The sequence below is a fragment of the Ambystoma mexicanum genome, chromosome 6q (assembly GCF_040938575.1).
Source record: "Ambystoma mexicanum isolate Mex_15411 chromosome 6q, UKY_AmexF1_1, whole genome shotgun sequence".
NCBI lineage: Eukaryota > Metazoa > Chordata > Amphibia > Caudata > Ambystomatidae > Ambystoma > Ambystoma mexicanum.
In genome coordinates this window covers 1,189,124,749-1,189,149,573 of record NC_090937.1, presented here as the reverse complement: position 1 = coordinate 1,189,149,573, position 24,825 = coordinate 1,189,124,749, and the positions used below count along the sequence as shown (strand labels likewise).

General features: G+C 44.0%; 1 protein-coding gene across 2 annotated transcripts in view; it reads left to right on the top strand.

Moving 5' to 3' along the window:
• The window catches only part of NWD2 (NACHT and WD repeat domain containing 2), a 935,261-nt gene that overhangs the window by 555,380 nt on the left and 355,056 nt on the right, over positions 1-24,825 (top strand). The window contains exon 3 of one of the 2 annotated variants that reach the window (XM_069631827.1): positions 3,708-3,824. In XM_069631827.1, the coding sequence (XP_069487928.1) occupies positions 3,708-3,824 (117 nt within the window). Of the gene's footprint in view, positions 1-3,704; positions 3,825-24,825 lie in introns of those variants that run through there. The other variant, XM_069631828.1, reaches the window with a different exon arrangement.

The window sequence follows — 24,825 nt, the reverse complement described above, 5'->3', positions numbered from 1 at the left end:
GATCTTGAAATTGAGATTCTATTAGGAACTGTCCTGTCACATTTATGTTTTGTCCATGTTTTGTCCGTGTGTCCATGTGTCCATGTCTCTGTGCCCCGAAACTTGTGAGTTACCGGCGCATTACAAATAAATAAAAAACAAAAAATAAGAATTCCTTCAGTCGAGTATTTGTCACTGATGTTGGCAGAAATGTGTTATCATGGAGTTGTCAGGATGTTTTAGGAATTGAACTCGACCTAACACATACGAACAAGTGTACACCAGTACAAGTAATGAGGTATCAGAGATTAGAGAGTTGGGTGAGAGTGAGGTGGCTAATTGGGCTCCAGGTGTGTCTGAGGACAAAAGGGAATCTGTCCCCTCTGTTGCCAAACTACATTCAGTACCCATGTCCTTCAGGCAGGTGGTCGAGGTAGAGCTAGAGAGGATTATGAAAGAAGGGGTAATTGAATGCACCAATGCCTCAGAGTGGGTCCACCCTATAGTATTGGTGGGGAAGAGTAATGGATCCATCAGGATGTGCACTGATCTCAGAGAAGTTAATCAGAATCTAGTGACTGAAAGGTTTCCATTACCCAAAATCGATGAGGTGATCACTGACTTGGCAGGTTCAAATGTTTTCTCTCTTTTGGATTTGAGGTCGGTGTATCACCAAATTCGCATGCATCCTGACTCATGATATACTCACTTTCATTACTCATGTAGGCATGTTCAAGTGTATGAGAATGCCGTTTGGGTTAGTCTCAGCAGCCAGCATGTTCCAGAAGGTAATGCACAAGGTGCTTGGTGGTCTAGCTGGAGTGATATTTTACCAGGACGATATACTGATTTGGGACAGTGGAAAGGAAGAGCATAATTACAGGTTGAGAGTGCTTTTGGGAAAGGTGTGTGATGCAGGTCTCACGTTGACACTGAAGAAGTGTAGGTTTAGCAAGTCTTCTGGAGACTACCTAGGCTGCAACCTATCTGTTCAAGGGGTAAAGCCAATAATGAGCCCTGTTAAAGCCATTTCCGAGATGGTCTCTGCCACAAACAAGGCTGAGGTAGCTTCATTGTTGGGCTTGATTTAATATTGCTCCAAATGCGTTTAAGGTTTGCCAAGCAAGACCATAGCGTTGAGGATACTGACCAGGAGAGGGGTGAAATTTGAATAGTCCTCATCCTGCAAGAGTGAGTTTGTACATGTGAAGAAAGAATTAGTTCAAGCCCCAGTTCTTCAGTGGTTCAAGGAAGGGATGTGGACCATTGTTCACACAAATGCAACTGAACATGGCTTGGGTGCAGTGCTTTGGCAGGAAGATGGGAGAACAGAACACACACTTATGTTTGCCTCACAGAAACTCAAGGATGCTGAATGTCAATATTCTGTTATAGAGTAAGAGGCCTTGGCAATGGTTTAGGTAATTTTGATATTTCAAGTGTACTTATATTGGAGACCATTTGTGATCCGCACTGACCATAAATCCCTGGTGGCTATCTTCACTAAGAAAGGTCTTGATGGAGTATTCAGGTGCAATTATAAATGGATCACCAGGTTGCAGGTTTTGGACTTTATGGTAGAACATTCACAGGGCAAAGCGAATGTTGTAGCAGACGCCCTCTCTAGGAATCCCATTGTGGAGGAGGATGAGTTTGAGATGCCAGGTGAGGGTGATATCAGGGATATTGTTCTGGTGGATGTTTGTCTTCAGGAAAGTGATTGGCTAGCAGCGTGCCAGGAGGATAAGGTTTATCAAGAGGTAAAACGCCTCATACAGGATAAGTGGAGGAATGGTGACTGGATTATTGAAGAGGGATTGAGTGAATTCAGGAGGGTGAAGGATGAGTTGTGTTTAGAAGGAGAGTTTCTGTGTAGGGGACACAGATTGGTAGTCCCAAGTGTCATGAGAGAAACTGTAGTTAATTTGGGTTACAGTAGCCACGTGGGGATCTGTAGGACAAAGTCTATTCATTTGGATTATTGGTGGCCACATATGGACAACTTGCAGTAATGCGAATCAAGGAGTGTGATGAATGTCACAACAGCGATAAAAGTATTAGGGAACAGAGTTCCCCCATGGTTGTTCCCCAAGTTCCTGAGGTTCACCAGGGAATGATCGCAGTGGATTTGATGTAACCAATGAATGTTTCTGGTTCCAGGGAAAGTTATGTAGTAGTTGTAATGCATGTGCTGTCTAGATTGCCTAAAGTTGCTATACTCATGACTCATGTGACTCATGCCACTTCCAAGTGCCTGATCAAATTTCTTGAGAATGTATTCTGAAGGGAAGATTTCCAGCACAACTTCTCAGTGACAAAGGGCCACAATCTGTGTCGAATTAATTTCGGTCTTAGCTCAAGGAGAAGGGGATTGTGCAATAAGAGCCCGCATTATATATCATCCCCAGAGTAATGGATGTCTAGAGTGATTTAACCGAACCATCATGGATGCTGTGAGGTTATCAGTGATGAATAATGGTGATTGGCAGACAGATTTTTTGAGAGATTATTTCAGTACAGAGTAACTTCCCATCCCTCCACTGGAGTTGCACCATTTCAACGTATGAGGGGGCGGAAGCCCAACACTCACTTCGGGGTGGTTGAATCAGTCCAAGATGATCATCAATGATCTCGAGAGAGTTAGTGACAGGATGAGGGAGTGTGGTGAATTTCAGACATGGGAGCAAGTATACAGAGTTGTGTGCAGATGATCGGGTTAAAATAAGACTTCCCAGGAAGAGGAGAAAATGTGAATGCAGATTTTCTGGTCAGTGGATGGTTGAGAGGGATTATAGGTGTGCTGTACACTTGGCTGGTGGTGATGTCTGGAACAACAGGAGGGCTGTGAAAGTTAATTAACCAACTTACCTTTCTACTGTTTTCTTTTTCACTGTTTCTATTTATCATCATTTCCCGCCCCTAATCTCCCTCCTTCTCTCCTCACCTCTTTTCCTTCAGCTCACACATGGACTATTACTTTTCCCTTTTAAGGGAGAGGAGGTGTGTTATGTAGTGTTCAGCTTTGGAACCCCAGCACACTCAAGCATCTGAGAATGTGCCTTCCTGGTTATATATGGAATGTTATGAGTTGAGTGCTGGAGAGAGATACAGAGGAGCAGCTGGATCCAGATAGCTGAAATGACCGCAGTCAAAACCTCTTGTCTTCTCCTACAACAACAAATCTACTTCTGACCTTTATTAGTGGTGTTGTACTTATTTCTTCCATGCTTTTACACACATATTGCAGGCTGTCGTATATTATAAGTCAATTATTGCCATACTTTTTAGAGCTATTGCAGGCTGCCTTGCAGTATATGCTTCTACAGTCACTGTTAATATACATTATACAAGCACAACACAAACACCAGAAATTATACAATCACAATGCCAGCTCTATTTGCATCTACGCAGCTACGAGTGAGTAGTATTATGGTGGATGAATATGGCAGCTAATACTAGAGTCGATAGAATTTGGAGGAATCCAGCATCAAGAGCTTTACATAGGCCTGGTATTACGATCTTAATATAATTATTTTCCAGGCAGCCATCCTCCGGTCTATCACCAAGAATGAGGACTACTATAAAGAAACAAAACATATCTCTTAAAGATCGAAAAATGTACGATGATAATATTAGAGAATGATGCTCCAGTAGCCTATATTATAAATGTGATTGACTATTCATCAGAGCAAGAAACCATTGTCAACATCCTTCTCATTGATTTTCAGGTTGTGGATTTGTACTGGGGAACAGAACCGGAAGAATGGGACAGCCCTGATATACAGCGGACGCGCATGAGACTGTTGGAAGAGTGCTTGAGAACTTCTGCAGGTCCATGTTTTATTGTGGGTATATCAAATAATGTTTTATATATACATGCCAATGTATTTTAGGATTTTATGCATTGATTTGTGTTTATGTAGGTTCATTTTCTGCTTATGTGTGTAAATCGGTATGCATTGAAACAAAGTTACTTTTAATGTCTTGTATTGAGATAAATGAAGCCATTTTTTGACACGTGTATTTTCTTGAGGGAGCCCTAATATGATGTGAATAGTAAGCACAAAGATAGCAATTGAAAATCAGTTAGTAGATTTACAATAGGACTATCAGCAAGCAGTATGCATTTATGTATTTAACGATGCAGATTTTGAGAAAGTGACTAGCCGGATTACTGCCAGATTTCCCACAACACTTCAACTAAGTTCTTTACTGGACAATGTGAATCAAAGGCGTTGTAAAGTATGGTTGACTCACCTTTAGGTACAATTCCCATACTCAAGACTTAACACTGGAACAGGTGGTGCTGGAAGGTGAGAGATGGAGAAAACACAAGAACAATGTAAAACCATAATGAGATTAAGGGCCTAATTCACAGATCGTTTTTCAATGGGGTTTTGCCATTATAAAACACTTCTCTTAATTAGGCCCTAAGATCGTGAGGTCCAAACAAATGAACCTCTAAAATAATAAAAGTTACTAACATGTTAATTATGTAAGAAATAACACGGGCTATACAGCACATCTCTATTGAGATTACTGGTTCACCAGAAGGTAATTTAAGATCTCACCAGAATTAAATACAACCACCAGCTATAGTCTCCAATTAATGATAACATCCTCCATTCCGCGTTCCTGTTATGAAGCCCCTGTGCCTGCAGCACATCACTGTTTATATTACACATTTAAAATGAAGGCTGCTTGCTATATTGGCCCGTAGTCTATCGTCTGCCTTACGGAAGCCGTTTGCCTGAAGGATGGGTGCAATTGTTTGCTGTTCTGTGTCTGATTCCTAAACATTATCTATGTGGAGAATTGAACCCGTTTGCAGGGCTCACTCGGAAGTGGTCTCAGCAGTGTTTTGGTGCAGGAATGAGTAGTGTAGCTGTGGTACAGCATGGCTCACAATGCAGTGATTAGTAGGTAATGTCTCTATTTACAATGACACGTGGAAGCTTTGTCGTGAAAATTGGATTCAGTCTCAGGTGTTGTTTTCTTTATCTGCACATGAAGCTTGTCAGGGTAATTGGTGTTGCTCGTGTACAGCCCTGTCCACAGCGGTTGTGTGTGGAGCACTGGTGTGAATGATTTTAGTGTCTTTTGCTCATAAAACAATCTGTTGTTGATGGAAAAATAACTTTAGGAAGTGTAAGTGTTATGACTTTAAATGCTCGATTCTGTCTTTTCAAACTTCCCTTTTACCAACGCAAGGACAGATTGCACACACAATATTGTGCACCCAATGCCTTTGTATAGCTGACATTCAATTAAGCTTATATGAAAGAAACTACTCGCTTCAGACTGGAGGCGAGAGGCTCTCTTTTTCATTAAAATGCTCTATTATGTTGATAACAATTGGAAAACGAAATCTCAGCATTTTGGGGGCTAAAATGGTTTCTCTTTTTTTCTGAGAAAAAATTGCATAATTGCAAAAAATGTATTCTTTCAATGCAATTTTGGCCCTGTGCAATGTTTGCTCTGATGCTAATACGGAATGTTATTTGCAGCAGGGCAACCTTTCCCCATGTCAAAAAATGCATTGAAAGCAAATCTTATTTGAATGAGGGCAGTGTTTGCCACAGTGCATAGTCGCTCGCCTGTGCTATATTGATGCTGAAATGTAGCGTCTTCTATGCAGGGGTTCGCATGTTAAACTCCTCCCTGCTTTATATGCGTATTTGGATTTACATGTACCCAAAAGAAAACGGGTACAGCCTTTTCCTTCCTTCTGAAATGTAACATTTAAATTGTGGAGAGGCAAACAAATGGAGAAATCTTACCAACCGTGCATTATGCTGTGCAATACAGCTTTCCCATGGTAGTTCACACAACAAACAGCCCCTTCCTGGAGTCCACTCTAATAGAAAAAACACGTTTTTTGTAAGACTTGGATGTTTAAGTGACTATGGATATATTGTGGCTTCTACGTAACGAAGCTAATTATGTGTACTTGTATATGAGTTTTTCAGAGACAGCTGTCAGCCTCCTGGACACAATGATTTTGTTTGTCTGCGGGAAATCATTGATTGACATCTTCAAGGTCACACTGTAAAGGTTTTCCACATTGTGGATGTGTGGTGATGCTATCCGTTTCTGGTACTTAAAGGCAGAGGGTGCTCTGGATGCCTGTTGGGTAGTGACAATTAGAAGCTGGCACTTGGGGTGAAATGGTGCCAGTGGGTTCTTTTCTTCTGGCAAACTTGGAGCCAAACTTGGGAGAAGCGAAATGTCCAGATCTATAGCTCAGAAAGAGCCTGCCGTCTCTGCGAATTACTCAAGGAAATGTTGGGGATTAGTGGAAAATTCAGGTCACAAAAAGGGTAGTGTCCATAGACGAAATGTCCCTAGTGATGCCACTTGTGCAAGTACTTATAGCTTGAACGCATCAACAGAGGCATCTGATGTTGGAAAAGGCGACATCAGTAACATTGGCTCAAGCTTAACTATAGATATAACCAGCAGGGATGCGAGTGTGGAATTGCCCTTTTTTACCCTACCAGAAAATATTAATATTAGCTCTGAAAAAACAGGGTCCAAAAAAAATGTGATTAACCTAAATACGGACTATATAGCCGTTTGCTGAAAAATGTACATATGTGTACTATCGTTTAAAAGCGGTACCTGGTTTCACCAACATTCTTCAGACCAAAATCATTATTGGATAGTCTGCGAAATTGAATGGAAAATTGAATGGAAAAATGATACGTAATCGCATGCTTAAACTAAACAATTACTAATAACATTTTGTGTGACAAAGAATATACTTTTATAGACGTGAACTTATATTTGAGCTGTAACAAATATGTTAAAGATTAATAAATTTTTATATGAGTACATTGTGGTGAATAATGGAAGGCTTGGGAAGACTTCGATCACTGTTGAATGGCATAACTAAACTCTTCATCCAGTATATTGGGTACAAAAGGACAATTTACAGAAAAATGTACAGCTTCCTAAGGATGCGTTCTCGTACTTATGTTTTTTTTCTTTTTTATGTTAATTCGTTGTGAGATGTCCTTGCATCAACGACCTCTGCTACCCCAAAAATAGAGGAAATTATATCCCCAGTATATCATATGTGATGATCATGTGTTGTTAGCGTGAACCCTGAAATGATGCAGCAACACATGGTATTATTTTATTATCTGAGTACGTGCACCCGCAGGCTACTTCACAGCCTTCCTTCTGTTTCTCTCTCCTTTCAAATTTGCACATTCCAATTGAAGATGCCCACTCCCATAGTTCTAATACAGCATTTCACGTTCTGAATATTTAGAATACAGAATGCTACATATCTCCCTTCTTTGGACATACAACTATAATTTGAACAAAAAAGATATGATATGATAGTTTATTTATATAGCACCTATACACAATGTGTTTCAAAGCGCTTACAAAAGTATAAACAAAAAGAGGTAATGTGAGCCTTTTTCGTTAAATGCAAAGTACATTTAAAAACATCTTTCAATTTTTTAACATGTGCAACATTTTGAAAATGGCATTTGAAACACAATCAAATCCCTTCTTTTAACATGTACCACATCTCCCATCTCTACACATTTGAGATTGCACACCACCATGTATCAACAACAATTGTTAACATCTAAAATAAACTATGGCCAACTCATTTGTCAACATACTCCCTTAGGTAGAAAGGCCTGCAACACTCCCTTCTTGGACAACCACACCCATCGTTCTGTGTTTATCACCAATTATTTTATGGCCACTCCCTTATTGTCACAAATACTGCTTGGTTGAGACTTCTCATCAACAGAACCCCTAGTCATGCTTTGACAAACTCTATTCCTGTTCTAAACTCTACCATCTGAGGTTTTAACAGTTCCATGTAACCTTTCTTCCACCTTAACCGGTTCTGACTAATTCAATACTCACCCCTTCCTCCCTTGGGGAAGTTTCATACAGACCATATCTTCCACTTCAAACATCCTCTGGTTTGTGGCCTTCCTAGCATCAAAACACAACTTATTACCTCTCTTTTTCTTGCTGATATCACTAACCATTTGAAAATCACTGTTGCCCATACCTGCCCTACCAAACCAGGACAGGCCCCCTCTGGTATTGGGCTTTCGTCCCCAGAGCATCTCAAATGAGGAAACCCCAGTTGTAGAATGGGGAGTAAATCTATTCACTACTGCAACATTTTCAGCAGCTTTCCGCCAATCTTTGCCTTCAGACATGGCTCCACTAGTACTATCCTTGATAACTATGTTGAATCTCTCTACAATTCCATTAGTTTCTGGATGATAAACCGAACTGGTTCAATGCTCTATGCATTTCTTTTTAAGAACCTTTCCATTTCCTCCAAAACAAGTTGCACACCATTATCTCTAACAATGACTGACGGATATCCTTCCCGCTTGAATATATCATACAAAAACTTGATTATCTCTCGTACAAATATTTTGTACCCAAGAGGTTGCAAACCAATGGGCCAACATGTCAACCAGCACAATGCAGTATTTCTAATTTCCTTGACTCTGTATTGGCCCTACAATAGCTAACCCTACATGTTCCCACCAGATCGAAGGGATAGACATTAGAGTGATTGGCTCTACCCCAGCAGCATAGCATTTGCCATATTCCTCACATACATGACAATCTCCGACCAACCTCTCCACTTTTAGGTCCATTCCTGGGCACACAAAATCCTGCCATAACAACTGTTTAGTTTTTGACATACCTTGATGATGCTCATGATCCCTGGCCAAAATCTATCCTCTTACAGGTTCAGGAGGAAACAATTTGTTGTCCCTCATAAGCATGCAACCTTTACTATGTAGTTCATCAAGCACAAGCCTCACTGCATCAGGTATATACCCTTCCCTGATCTATTAACCCTTCAGCCCACATTCAATTTGGTCCTCAGTGTCCCTCAAAACAATATATTTTAGAATGACTTCTTGTTACTCTTCTTCTGACACTACATCTTGATTCATCTCTATTTCCACCACTTGATCCTCCATGTCATCATAATCTGCCTCCTGTTCTTCACCCACATTTGTCAACCTAGACAATCTGCCACTTTATTCTTTACTCCTGGCACATATTCAAAGTCCCATGTGTAATCCTGAAGGCTGGCAACCCATTTCCTGATCCTGGAAGACACTTTGCCCAACCCCTTACTGGTCAAATTCTCTTTTAAAAGCTTGTGATCTGACCGAGTAATAAACTTCATGTCCCACAAATATGGAGGAAATGTATCTATCGCCCCTTTCACTGCTCATTGCTCTTTTTAAATGGCATGTATAATTATGTTCTTCTTCCTTTAACACTCTAGATGGAAATGTAATATTGCATTAATTCCCTTCACTCTTTTGAGCCAAAACTTCCCCTAATCCATGATTGCTGGCATCAGTAGTCACCATACCTCTCTTGCTTGAATCATAACTATTCAAAGTCGGTGCCTTAATTAAAGCAGATTTGATTTCACAAATTTCTTCTTCACACATACTGTCCCACTGGAATTGTACTCCTTTCTTCACTAGCTTCCTCATGCTAACAAATTTGGCAGCTAACCTCGGGATCAACCTAGAATAATATTTAGCCATACCAAGAAATTAAACAGCTTGCGCTTTATCATACAGACTAGGAAAATGTAAAATACTGTTCACTAGCTCTACCTTAGGTCTGATACAATGCTCTGATATCTCATGTCCTAGTTACTAAATAACAATTCTGTGAAGCCTGCACTACTCTTTACTAAGTGTTAAACCAGATTCAAGGAAAATATCTAAAACCTTTCTCAGCCGCAAATCATGCTCCATTACAGTATTTGCATACACAAGCACATCATCCTAAAAACATAACAATCCTTAAACATCATGGAATAACTGATAAATGACTTGTGGAAAAACCACCACAGCAAACACTAAACCAAAGGGCATTTGTTTACATTGGAATAGACCTTCTGGAGTATAAATGCAGTAATAACTCTGAACTTGGGATGCAATACTACTTGATTATATGCAGACCTTAAGTCTAGAATACTCATTATATTAGCCCTTTTTATGGTGCTCAGCATTTCTGTGATATTTGGTAAAGGATGCCTGTCTGGTATGATACAATGATTAACTGACTGAAAATCAATACAGAGCCTCAGCTTGCCATTTGTCTTGTGAACAATTACAAGAGGAGAAACCCATTCAGACAAAGTGGTCCTTTTTATCACCTCATTCTTTTCCATTTCCTCAAAGTCTGAGATTTATGGGACCAGACCTTGCCTTGTGCATCACTGGAACAGAATCGGATTTCATCCTTATCTTCTGCATGTAATATTTAAAGCTCTTCTCTAAAAACCATATGACTTCCAACATCACTCAAAACACCACTATCTGTACCATCTAGAGCATGCACTGTCTCATCAGCATTGGGTTTGACCTTTATTTTTAACCTCTTCTGATGAGACCAACGCAGAAGAGGAAAACTACCTTCATAAAAAACATACACTTTTCCTTTGGACAATCTATCCTTAAACTGCATCATGGTCCAGAACCAGCCCACTGAGCCAATGTGTCTTCCACCCAGATGCCATTGTTCTAATATCTTCCTCATTCAGTTTACATTTCTTGCCTAAACTGGTCTAAAAAATGTTGCTCAGCATCAAGGTGGACTTGGCCCTTCATCTGTAACATAAGTAAATTCCTCTAAATCATCAAATAACTCATCCACACAGTCAATAGTCTCCTTTTTGGATCTGCAATTGTTGGTAAAATTACCTTTCTTATTGCATTTTTTTTATATAGAGCTTTGACGCCGGGACACTTATCACAGTTGGCAAAATGATATAAGCTGTCACAGGGAAACATCTATTCCTCTCTTCCTCATCCGACTTATCTTTAAATCTGGCACCTTTCTTTTTAACGATTGGTGTTTTTTTATCCAAATTTTTACTTTGTATCACTAAAACTTCCATCACCTGTACCTCTTCTGTCAGAGCCTGTCCTTCTTTCCAATTCTTTAACACACTTATGAGTGTGTTCAACTCACTTCTTTGGAACCCTGAGCACTTCCTCAAAAGAAGGGTTACATTTTGACCACAAGGCCTCTCAAATTTTTCTATCAGCACACTCCAGCATAAGGTGGTCACAAGATTGCTCATTTAGTGTGATTTCAAATTCAAATGTGGCTGCCAAATTTCATAAAGCTGTGATGTATTGCTCCGCAGATTCATTAAGCTGCGTTTTTCTCTTCCCAAAGTGCTACCTCTTTAACACTATCTATCTTTAAATCTGGCACCTTTCTTTTTAACGATTGGTTTATTTTTATCCAAATTTTTACTTTGTATCATCAAAACTTCCATCACTTGTACCTCTTCTGTCAGAGCCTGTCCTTCTTTCCAATTCTTTAACACACTTATGAGTGTGTTCAACTTCTTTGGAACCCTGAGCATTTCCTCAAAAGAAGGGTTACATTTTGAACACAAGGCCTCTCAAATTTTTCTATCAGCACACTCCAGCATAAACTGGTCACAAAATTGCTCATTTAGTGTGATTCCAAATTCAAATGTGTCTGCCAAACGCCATAAAGCTGTGATGTATTGCTCCGCAGATTCATTAAGCTGCTGTTTTCTCTTCCCAAAGTGCTACCTCTTTAACCCTATACTGAGCGATTTCTCATGATGTTTATCCAGTATCTTTATGCACTTATGATACTCAGACAACCCACTGGACTCTTCCTCAGACAAGGATGGCAAATTCTCAAATGGGTTGTGGCTATAATTCCCTAGACATTGCAAGAGTAGTCATTGTTTTCTTTCACTGGCAACATCCAGACCATGCACTGCCAGAACATAGTGCTCAAAACTTTTTTCCATTGTTTTCAAAGAATATTGGGCTCACCGTGGGTCTCCAAAAAATAGTTAGGCGGAGTTACTCTTTGCATTTTGTAGAGCTTGCACTATACCTTTTATAATGTACAATACACTGTAGGTAGTAATCTTACACCGGAGATCTATTCCAGAATGCTCTCACACCCACACAGGAGTTCTGCCCCCACACTCACACATGAGTTATTTTCCAGAATGCCCCCCCAAACTAAAGGCAATGAACTCCACTATGAAGGCAATCACTGTAACTCGGGGATATGAGAACACACTAAAAGCAATGTAAACACAGCAATGAAGGTAATTACTGTAATTTAGGAATGTAAATAATGCACAGAATGTTGTCTGAAGGAGGCAATACTGTTACCATTTTCGCTGTTGGAAGCAGCCCTTTCAGGTGTGGTTGATGGCTTGTGAGGCTTGACGAGTGGATGGACGCTCATCTTGGGGTCACTTTCTCTAGTCTCTCTCAGAGTGCGGTCGGGTGGTCTGGCCCGTGAATGATATGATATGATATGACATTTGTAACGCGCCTATACACAAGTGTTTCAAGGCACGACGAGGCAGGGAGGGGGGACAAAGGGAAGACAGACAACGATCCTACTAGGCCAGGTGTCATTCAGATCGTGCAAGTGCATGGGTGGGGGGGGAGGGGAAAAGTGCAAGGGGAAAGGGGGAGGGGAAAGTGCAGTACAGGGATAGTAGAATAACAAGATAAATAATAAGGGCCAGCTGGTGGCAAGTGCAAGGTAAGTGCAGACAAGTGCTGGGAAGGGGGGCTATAGGGATACAGAGACAGTCCCGCAGTACAGGGGTTGCCAGGGAGGCAGTGCAAGGGGAGAGTGGCAGGGTCAAGGACCGAGATTGGTGAGAGTAGCCCTGTTGCAGAATCAGTGCAAATTCAGTCAGGAATTTAGCAGGGGCGAGGGGGAGAGAAAGCAGAAGCAAAGAGGAAGGTTCTGAGGTGCTTCTGGAACCGGAGATGGTCCTCCTCAAGTTTCAGGGAGGCAGGAAGGCTGTTCCAGAGGGAATCCCCTGCCGTGGAGAGAGATCTACCCCCAACTCGTTGCTTGGAGAAGTGGCTGACTCTGAGGGAGTTGGAAGCGGATGAGCGAAGAGCTTGAGAGGGAAGATATTTAGGAAGAGAGAATTGAAGGTATTTTGGCCCCAGGCCCAAGAAGGCCTTGTGGACAATGCAGAGGGTTTTGAACTTAATCCTCGCAGCCACTGGGAGTCAGTGTAGAGATTTTAGTCCTGGAGAGATACAGTCCCTGGGCTTGAGGCCAAGGACAAGTCTCGCAGTCCTGTTCTGGATGAGTTGCAGAGGGCGGAGAGTAGAAGCAGGCAGATTTACGTAGAGGCTGTTACAGTAGTCCAGTTTAGAGTACTTTAGCATACTCTGTGAACATAGAGCAGAGAGCTGAGTGCAGCGTAGGTGGGGCACAGTGTAGTGGGGATGATCTGGCTCAATGTGAAGGTGGTGAGGGCGCACCTTGAGGGCCAAATCAGTGCGATGCTTGGTAAGCAGGGCAAGGATAATGTGAGGATCGTTGGGTGTCTAAGGGGCTGATTTAGCCATTGCAGGGCTAATCTGTCTCTGCATCGTGGAGTGGGTTGGGCCCACTGGAGCAGTCCTGTGTGCCTGGCGACTTACGCACTCTGAACATAGTAGGACAATTGTCTGCCTGTCCCCTATCCATACCCAATATGCCCACCACCAGAGCTAAAGTAAAGACAATGGCCACCACTGGAGCTGAAGGCAAAAAAAGTCCACTCTCCCGGTGGCATTAAATACAACCCCTCTTACTAAAAACAACCGCTTAACAGAAGTGCTGGCCTTGAGTGCCCAAAGAAGGGTGAAACTGCACGTCACGAGATCTTGCACCTCTGATGATGAATAGGATTTCAATGGTGTGCCAACTGTGCCACTGATTAATACAAAAGCGATGGATGAGTCATTGGATCGTATTGGAGAGTTGGGATGCCCTTCTGAGATAGTTACTTCTAATAGCTGGGACAATGGGGCGGCTAGCATGTCACTTTTACACATAGTAAACAACTGTGATGCTAATAGTGGAGGACCAATTCCTCAACAACTGACATCAAAGAATGGTCCGCTAACCACTGTGGAGTGTTCTCTGCAGTTCTCCATAGTGACGTTAGATAAGTAGGATTCATCTCTGTTCAACTGGCCACATTAGTCCGGCGCAATGGGCACACATGAAGGATAAAATAATTGGGGAACTTTCAGATTGTTTTGCATGGTTGGACGTGATAGACAATGTCGGAAGTCCAATCCCGCCCAGAAAGTTAGACCAATTCTGTCAGTGGGATTTGCCTACGGGCAAAGGAAATAACCACTCCAAAAATGTTGCGTCCCAGATATCCCAAACGACCCAATGTGATCTGGTCTGCATGCCCCCCCTTGACCTTAATAAACCCCCAGGAGAGGGGAAAGATATCAGTGTGGGGAAACAAGTTATTTCCTGGCTGATGAGTCCAGAGTTAAGAACTACTATACAGCCCCCAAAGGATTACTCTATGGACAGTCTGAAAGCCTTATGTCTTAACCCCAGATGCATCACGGTAAGGGAGCAGTCAGCCCAAATTCCCAGGTCAATTTTGCATGCTGTCTCTGGAGACCCTGTCTATGTTCCGGGCCATCATTTGAAACAGCACAATATCAATTCCAAACTTTGTATCCTGAAATATCTACGTTTCAACAAGGCCTCCTTGCCTGTTATCACTGGAGACTATGTTAGGAAGTCTGTTATGGACCCCAGAAACTTTATTATCTCTAATGTGAAGTCCTGTGGAGGTCCTGAACCAAGAGATGCCTTAAGAAACAAAGTACTTGCATTGCTGCGCCAGAAGACTGGTCTGGGCGTAGTAAGAATGTCTGACCTCAAGATTATTAAAAGGATTAAGATCGAACAGTGGTGTACCCAAGAGGATATGGAATGTATTTTGGTGGGTTGCAGCAGGAGTAACTTGCCATCTTATTTAGCTCTCTGTGTTGATCTCTACAAAATCTCTTCGGATTCCAAACTTATAGTAGATTGTGCTTATTGGGGGGCTGTTCTTTGACTGAAATGGACTTCATTATTGTACTGACTCCTGCCCTTTTTTTTAATTCATTTTTTATTGGATTTTCAGGACAACAGCAGATTTATTCAACAAAATACAACTTCTGGGCACAAGCCCATAACAAGAAAAACGATATACCATTGTTCCCTGATATGTTCTCCCAATCTCCCCCAATCCCCTAACCCATTTTCTCGGGACACTCAATCCGCTTGTCCATGCTGAGCTGTTTGGAGCAGCTCCCACCCGGTTCCAGGCCGTCAGTGATTAACCGACTCTTCTGGTTCAGAATCATTTAGTTCGATACCAAGCCGTGTTTTGGGCTGGGTCAAGTGCCCCTGGGGGCCTTCAGGCAGGTCCTCCCTATTTACAAACACCTTGTTGAATTGCAGCCAGTCGGTCTCTAACTGGGCACTTGAGCCGTGTATTGCTGCGTTAAGTCTTTCCATAAAGTAGATGTCCTTGGCCACTGCCACCCATTCTCTTCTCGTGGGAAGGACGGGCCAATTCCAAGTTCTTGCCCTACAAGCTATAGCTGCGAGCAATAGAGAATGTGTGAGGTCTGGTAACTTTTCCCAGTGATCATCATTCTGCTGCAGACCAAATAGTATCAGAATTGGGTCTTTTGGGAATGTCCCCTCCCCCGCCTCCTTGAGCCAGCTAAGCACCTCCGACCAGTAAGCCTGGACCTTCCTACATGACCACCACATGTGCCAATAGTTGGCTCTTTCCCCACATCCATGCCAGCACAATGGAACTACATCCGGGAACATCCTAGAAAGGGAGATCGGGTCTTACTGGCACATGTGTAGAAGTTTAATGGCATGTGTTTTATATTGGCAGGAGATTGATGTTTTAAATGCTCTGCTGCAGAGTGGTCCCCAGAGACTGTCCCCGATTCCACAGCCCAGGTCCTTCTCCCATTTTCTCCTGAGGCTTTTAGTTGTTCCCTCCTGGGGGGCCAAAAGAGCAGCATAGAGAAGTGAGATGAGCCCTTTCATTTCTACGTGAGTGTCTAGGATTTTCTCTACTGGGGTAAGTTGTCTTTGAATGTGGGGCTTATGTTTCTGTTGCATTAGGATTCCCTTAAGCCATAAATAAAGGAGTGGGGAGAGTCTGCCGATTCCCAGTGCCTCCTCAAGCTCTTGAATACTTATAAAAGAGTTCTCTCTCACCAGCTGGCCGACTCTACAGAGGCCTGCTTGAAACCAGGGCTGGTAATGTTCATGGCCTGGGATTTCTTCCAGTACTGGCATGGACCATATGTGGCTCAGGGGAGAGGCCCATGTGGTCACCTTCTTCCCGTGTCCTTTCCCTTCCAATGCCTTCCACATTGTGCCTAGTATCGGCTGTTCCCTGATTCTTCTTGGAAGCTCTTTTTCATTGGGACCCATAACCATTCTCCCACTGTGACTGGACTCAGGAGGGAGTTCTCGAGGTAAACCCATTGTTTGTCCGGGTCCTCTCTGAGGTGTGGGGCCAGGGCCCTGAGTTGGGCTGCTCTGTGGTAAATGCGCAGATCCGGGAGGGAGACCCCGCTCTTTCTTTGGGGAGGGTGAGGGTTTCATATCCTATTCTAGGTCTCTGTCCCTGCCATATGAATTTCATTATGCGTTTTTGGGCTTCTTTGAGGTGGGACTCCAGAGCCTCCAACGGGAGCATCTGGAAAAGGTATAGGACCCTGGGGAGGAGGTTCATCTTTATGGGGTTTATTCTTGCCATCCACAAGATTTGCCCCTTACCCCATCCCTCCATATGCCTGTATAGTTTGTCAAACTGCGGGGGGTAGTTCGCCTGATTTAAGTCCTCGTGATGTCTAACAATATTCATCCCCAGGTATGTTATCCCCTCAGTGCAGATTTGGAGTCCCAGGGGAGCCAGCTCGCCCAATTTCCTTTCAGCGTCTTGTGCGAATGGGAAGATCATTGACTTGCCTATATTTACTCTGAACCCTGAGAAGTGACCGAAACGTTCTATAACCTGTAGGGCGGCTGGGACTGATCTAGTGGGTTCCTTCAGATGTAACAGGATATCGTCTGCATAAAGGCCCAGTTTAAAGGTCCGGTTTCCCACATCTGTACCGCGAACCAACGGGGAACCCCTGAGATATTCTGGGAGTATTTCCATGGTCATGGCAAACAGGAGCGGGGAGAGGGGACAGCCCTGCCTGGTCCCTCTTTGGAGGCTGAAGACTCGTGACAGATGCCTATTAACCGTGACTCTCGCTGACGGATCCATGTAAGGGCCTTGATGGCTCGCCTAATCCCCACTCCGAACCCCATCTTCTCAAGGACACCATGTAGAAATTCCCAGTCAACTCGATCGAATGCCTTTTCAACGTTGATGGCCACCAGGACCGGGTTGTCCCCCCTCTGAGCTGTTTCCCTCATAATGTGCAGGGTTTTACGGAGGGTGTCAGCCCCCTGTCTTCCCTGTATGAAGCCTACCTGATCGGAGTGGATTAGTCCCAGCATGTGGCCGTCAAGTCTCATGGCAATTATCCTAGTGAACAGTTTTGCGTCCACGTTTAGGAGTGAGATTGGTCTATAGGACCGGCAATCAGCCGGTTCCTTACCCTTCTTGGGGATCACTGTGATTAGTGCTTTGCCAATGGACGGGGGTGCCCTCCCCGGCGTCATGATGTTGGAGAATAGACCTGCCAGGAACCCTGCCAGTTTTCCCCCTAAAGGCCCTGTAAAAGCCTGCGGAGAACATGTCCTCCCCTGGTGCTCTCCCCAGCTTCAGTCCCGATATTGCCTTGAGGACCTCCTCTTTGGTTATTGGGGACTCCAGGGCCAACGCCTCCAGGGAACCGAGGGTGGGGAGAGTGACCCCCTCGAGATATGTCTTGAGTGCAGCCTCCTCTGCTTCCCCTTCCCTTCCGTAGAGGGTCTCATAGAACCCAGCAAATTTCTCTGCTATGCCTCCCGGGTCCGTTTCTTCCCCCTCCTCCCCACCTGCAATTCCTGCTACCCATCTGCCGCCCTCTGTCTTCGGAGCTTAGATGCCAATATAGCATTGCCCTTATCACCATCTTCGTAATATCTTTGATGCAGATGATTTTGCCCATCTCAAGTTCTCTCTTGTCTTTTCCCCCTTGCCTCCCCCAGGTCCCTCTCCCTCTCCTCCTCCCCCTTCCCTTCGGCCCTCTCTAGCGCTATTACCTCTGACCGCAGTCTGTGGGTCAGGAGGTTCCTTATCCGTTTTTTGGAAGCCCCTTCCCCAATCAGTCTACGTCTCCAGGTTGCCTTTGCTGCCTCCCATACCGTTTCTATGCTGACCTCGCCCGTGTCATTCAGCTCAAAATATTCTTTAATTGCTGTACCCATCTCCTCCTTAAAAACCGCGTCCCGGAATAGGAAGTCATTACATTTCCATAGGGATTCCCTGGGTTTCAGGCATAGGATACAAAAGTCTGACCAGACCAGGTCGTGATCCGACCAGCTGACCTGGCGGATGTCACAGGACTCCACTCTGCTGGTATCAGGTAATATTATCCCCACCAAAAATATTGCCGTACATATGGTCGTCGGGAACGGCCATAGGCAATATTTTTGGTGGGGATAATTTATGGGGTAAATAGATGAGGGGGTTGCGTGGGTGTCCCCCGCTCCCTTTTAAAATATATGGGGGTTGCAGGGGTGTCCCCCGCAGGTTCATTGAGTAATATTGCCGCAAAAATATGGCGAAATCTTTGTATGGCGATATTTTTCCAGAAATATTATCACATGGAACCACTCTGCTCATGTTCTGGTATTCTGTGAAAAGATCATCTATTCTCGTCCTAGTGCCGTGGACTGCAGAGTAGAAGGTGTACCCCTTTGTGCACGGGTGTCGCTCCCTCCAGATGTCTACCAACCCGTGATCCCACATCAGGTCCCGAAATTTCCCAAGTGGTCGCCCCCCTCTGCCACTCAGCGGGATGGCCTCTCCACTATGATCCAGTTCCCGGTTCCCCCACATGTTAAAGTCCCCACCTAGCAACAGTAGGCCCTTAGCTTTGGTCATTATCTCCCCCATTGCTTCTTGGATGAATTCAATCTGGCCCACATTGGGGCAGTATATGACCGCTAGGGTGACTCTGGAGTTGTGGAAGTTACCCGATACCACCAGGGATCTCCCATCCTGCCTTCCCCACTTAGTTACCCCAGTGAGTCTCTAGCTCTTGTGTAGAAGGATCCCGACTCCGCCTCTCTTTATGTGTGCAGATGCCCAGAAGGTCTGGCCCACCTGCGATCCCGGGATGGCCCTCTCCTCCCCCTTCACCATTCTGGTTTCCTGGACAAAGAGGACGTCCAAATTGGCATTCTTCATTTCCCTCCCCAAGAGGGAGTGATTCGCTGGTGAATTTAGCCCCTTAGCGTTAAGCGAGCCTATCCACAGTGTCTCGACCCGGCCCTTCCTCTCATTGCCTATCATTAATTCTTTGCCTTAAGTGCATCTTCTTCCCGGTTCCGTGTGGGCTGCTCCGTTCCCATACTCGGTTGGATCGGCATTGAGGCCGAGGGTCCCTTACCCCAACCCCCTCCCTTATCCCCTCACCCCTCCCACACCTATTCTTGATGCCTGCCAACGGGCAAGCCACCAGGGTGAAAATCTATCCATCCACTGCAGTTCTCTTGGTGAGCATTGTGTCCCCGGCCGTGGGTAATCAGTTCAAGCCCATACATTCTTTATTGGAGAGTTTTTATCCACCTAGTCGTCTCCAGCCTCCACCGTGGGGGTATTTGGTTTCCTGAATTTCCTCCTGCCCTTAGTCTTCTTCTTTGTGGACCAAGGGCCCTACGGGTCTCTCCTGGCGTCTGGGGTTGCCTGTATGTCCACCTCGTTTCCTTCCTTCTAGATGTCGCCCTTCAGTACCTGCAGCACCTGTGAGGCTTCTTTGCCGCTAGTAACTCTGTAGTCTACACCAGCGCGTTCAAAGGAAAGGGCAAATGGAAAGGTAGACCTATATCTTATGTACTGGCCCCTGAGCCACTAGGTGAGCGGCCGACAGTCTCTTCTGTGGGTGAGTGTGAGGGTTGAGAGGTCCTGGTATATCCGAATTGTGTCACCTTCAAAGATGAAGCTCTCCAGTCTTTTCAGTCTTTTCGCCTTCTCCAGCACCTCCATTTTCTCTCTGTTGCTTTATTTATGTGCTCTGACGCCTAAAAATAAATAAAAATAAATATAACACAAAATATTTTCTGTAACTAGACAGTTTGGTGCTCTCAAAACAATTAGTGATTAACAGAATTTCTATAAGAATTGCTGTAACCTAACCGCTGTTCTAAACAGTTTGGTGCTTCAAAACAGTTCTTGATGAACAGAATTGTTGTAACAATTTCTGTAACTGAACCGCTGTTCAGAGAATGAACTCTATACTATTAGCATTCAAAGCTCTGTGTTGCCTTTCCCAATTTGAATCAAAAGAAAAGATGGCTGCTACGCTCAACACGTTAAATGATCCTGCTGTCTAATGTTTATGCCGGTCACTATGACAACAAAATGGCAGTCGTGCCACAGAACAGAGAAAGAAGCTTTCCACGGCATAAGAGCAGGCTGCTTCATTAGTTCATGCGGTCGCAATGGTAACCAAACAACCATATGCTGCAACCTGATAAGTTGCAGCTAGCAGCTGACCAAATCCGTACCCCCAAACAAAGTCCATAGCACCCCAAATGAAGCACAGGGAAGGATTTGAGTGCTGAAAAACCCAAAACAATGAAGGCCTATCTAGCTCCAGCGCAAAGCTCACGGATCAATTCGGGCATCCCTGAAACACCCAAGATGCTGAAGGCCTCTCCCGCTCCAGTGCAAAGCTTACGGGTGAATGCAGGTGGCCGCACAAGCTTACAAGCTCCGACACAGCTCATGGCGGAAAGCGCACTGGTCTTGACAGCGCTCTTGGCTCACAACCTAATCTTCACCTCACAGCTTGAACTGGGCGTACTCCAACAGTGCCCATGGCAGATTGGGGACACTCCAGAATCCAGCAGCAAATACGCGCGTGCCCACAGCAGATTGGGGACACACAAGAATCCAGCAGCAAATACGTGGCTCCTTCTACAGCACCGGTACTCAGTGGAGCGCCAGCGTTGCACAGCTCAACACCATTGAAATGATGCAGCAACACAATTTAAGGTTCTTCTTATTTGCTTGTCTTAGTATGTACACCCCACTGGCTCCTTCACGGCCTTGTTTCTGGTTCTCTCTTCTTTCAAAGATGCACATTCCAATGGAAGATGCACACTCCTATAGTTCTGATACAGCTTTCCGCATTCCAAATATTCTGAATGCAGACTTCTACAAACTCCTTTGGGACCACACTCTTGTGCCTGTGAAAAGGAGCGAGATCTGCCATCAAATGTGGCAGAATCACATACTATGGTGAAAGGAAAAACAAAGTGAGCATTTTCTTTTCTTTGATTGGTCAGATAATGCGGCAAGGAAAGAATGTAAGATTGTCAGACCAGCTGCAATGGCCATTGCATATTGATTAATTTGCCAAAGAAATATGAAGGAGAACCTTTTGATGGCATGGTAAATGCACACAGAGCAAAGCAATGCTTTCGTCGGTTGACAGTCACAATCTCCAGATATACGTTTGGAGGGGATAGGTGGGTCTGTGTCCTTGGTCCCACGAAACACCCTCCGCATGCAATTGAAAAGCATTCCAACTTGGCCCTTCTTTAGGAAACTTTCAAAACTCATCTTTTTGCACAAAACTCTCTCATCCTGTCATCATTTTCATTATGTGGATTCAACTTTCCATCTGCGTCCAGTTGCAGTTCAACTTGACTGGTTCCTATTTGTGTTAAACGTTTCTCAAATCAAATCAAATCAAACAGCTACATGTAGTGCGAAGGGATGGGGCATGTGAATGTATTCAAATTATTGGAAATTCAAAACTGCAGGCTCATCATGTGCTCTAAATGAACAAACACAAGATGAGCGATTTAGAAGACAGAACTAGGGCTACTTCAGCTACATTCTCGGTTCCTATATGCCCTATTGAGGTACAATCACTCACAAAGGACACAACCATCCCAAAAAGACTATCTTGACACCAGGGTGCCTCATAGCAAAAGGGTCTTTTATTCTATTGGAAAGGTAAAGGGGCAAGGTTAGTGTAGACCGAGGGAGCTCAGTACAGCTGGAGGAACATTCAAGCTAATTTCATTTCTCTCTATCTTTAGCTTTCCTTCCTATTTTCTCTATTTCCTCTAGCACAAAGCATTCTGAGTGTGATGTCAGAAGGCAAAGGCCACTTGTCTCAAGAGCAGGGATTGGACCTCTTAAAGCATGAATGTTTTGGCTCAATAACTTTTGAACTTTCACCTTTTAAATAAGGGGTCTTTTTGGAGTTGATCTTTTCAAAGCCCTCAACCAATGAGGTGAAGAAGGAGCTTTCCAAGACAGAGGCAAGCTCTTCTCCAAACCCACTCCCACAGCACATTGGGGTGACTCTTGCTGGGTACCAGGACCTGCCTCTCTGCACCAATCCTCCCAAGATGGTGCAATTGGAACCTGAAGATAGATCAAGTCATACGATGACTCACCCCATACATGAAGACCTCCAGATCTACCGGGACTCCTCACAGAGCCACTTGCCCTGTAAATGTTAGTATACATTCTCCTATGTTTAAGTATTGTATTCTTCGAGTGGAGCTAACTATTCCTTGATCAGGGAATTAAATTGTCATGTTAAGTTTGGTCATCAAACATCTACCCAAAATGTTAACTGGCATTTGTTGTGACTATAACAAGGGGCCAGACATGTCACATCCCCCTATAGAAAAGGGTCATTTGTCATAAAAGGAACTACATTTGTAGCTCCAGTGAACCCTTGAACATTCATGGCAATACCTTACATTGGGTATTTTGCCTCCCTTATACAAGAGCGAGTCGCCCCAGTGTACACAAGAAAAGAAAAAGATTTGCATTAAAAAATCACATTGACCCTTGGTTCCTCTTGGGGGTCTGGTGTTACTGATAGTACTGAACACATCAAGTCGCCCTGTGAGCTGTCCTATTGAGGGTACACATTCACCCCTGTCCCTGTGAAAGGGTTCCCTCCTACCACAGTGACACCCCCTATCTTAGGTGTCAATATTTGCCCTGTGTTCACATTTTGTTGTGTTTGCATAAAAGGTGATTTTGTGATTGCCCTTGCAGTGGGTGCATTTGCACTGATCCCTGCTTTTGGGCCTGCTGTGCTTGTGGCGCCTGTGTCTGATAAGATGTATGATCCTGGGTAAAGCCCTCTTGTGTTTGTGTACTCTATATCAGTGGATAAACTGTCCCCAATCTTAAAGGTTGTCCACTTTGGTGTGTGTTTCCTCGGCTTCTACATACACGCGCAATATGCCCTGTCATCCCACAATTTAAACACATGGGGAGTGGCCCTCTGGCAAGCCCACCATTATATCCTCCCTGAGTATTCTGACTTCCACTCTGGGCATTTTGAAATCCACCTTTGGTGTTCTGAAATCCACCTCCTCTTCCTCTAAATCCTCCGGATCCCCTTCCTCATGCCCAAAACCTTTACCCACTTTGATCCACTGGGTGTAAATTATTCATCTGTGACACACCCATTATTTCTTGTGTCTCTACTCCTTCTCGCCTTGTCAATACTGCCCCTTCTATAGCAAATTCTCCCAATTTCTTCTGGACTAACTTAGCTTCCTCAATCGTCCTGTTCTCATCTTTCTTTCTGTTCTCTCGTAATAACTGACAATGATGCACGATAGTTACTGTATCTCAGCCCACGGCTTCAATTCCATTCCTACTTGTTTTTTCATTTGTCTCTGTACCTGTTCTGGCAACCCCTGACACAAAATATGATAGAATAGTGCCACTGTTTTTCCCACAGTTCACGTGTTTCAAGCTGCTCTTTCTTGAATATCCTGAATATAAGCTACAGGGGCCTCATCTTCTTTCATTTTCCACAATTATTAAATGGTACTCCATCATGTGCTGTGTTTTGTGCTGTCACACTCGCATATCCTGCTCGTCTCCAAATGTCATCAGCTCTCTCTGCAAGAATAGCTGCCAGTAGACCTTTTATGTCTCCTATGGTCAGCGTATTTCCCCCGTCATTTTCTCTAATTCATATATCCATTTCCTAGCCCCCAAAGTCAAACTAGGTAACTTGCATTGTAAGTTATCCTTATCCATATGAGGCCATGGAATAAACTGCAGTCTTTCTCCCCCCTTCTCTAGCAAGGGGAACTGTGAGAACCCCATCCCATAATCAGACCCCATTATTCGTTTACCTAATGCAGGTGCAATCGTCCCTATTCGTCTTCGTGCTGGTAACAACCTTAACCTTCTCAGATAAGGTGGAGATTCTCCTCTCTCTCTACACGATGGTCTTCAGGTAAGTTTGGGATATGGCATAGGATCTGGTGTTCTTTCCTTCGGGTGTTCCAGATCCGACTATTTTGCCTGCTTATCCAAATTTGGACTTTGCAAGGGGGCGCATGTACCCTCCCTTTCTATCCCACAACCTGACTCGCTTTTCCTCTTGACACATTGGTAGACCCCAACTGGTGTGACTATCATCCTCCTCTTCTTGGTCTAAGTTTAATCTGCTCAAAGACAGTGCTCTGGGTTCATCACTGAACATATTTTCCTCCTCATCTGTGTTTTGGTATTGGGGACCATTTGCCGCTCTCTTGAGTCCCATACTCGCTGTTCTGCCTTATTTACTGATATATCTTATTGATCCTCTCTCCAATGTTTTTGGCATCATACCTTTCCTCTTCTTGTGCTACTTTAGGTATTTCTTGACTCTTTCGCTCATTGGGAGAATTTCACTTATCGTGGCCTATCGTCCCTGTATTTCATCGCTCGGTCTTACTCGTTCCTTATGAACAAGACTGTTATCAAGACCTTGCTGCCTTCTATTCTGTTCTATTCCTTTCTCCACCTCGCTT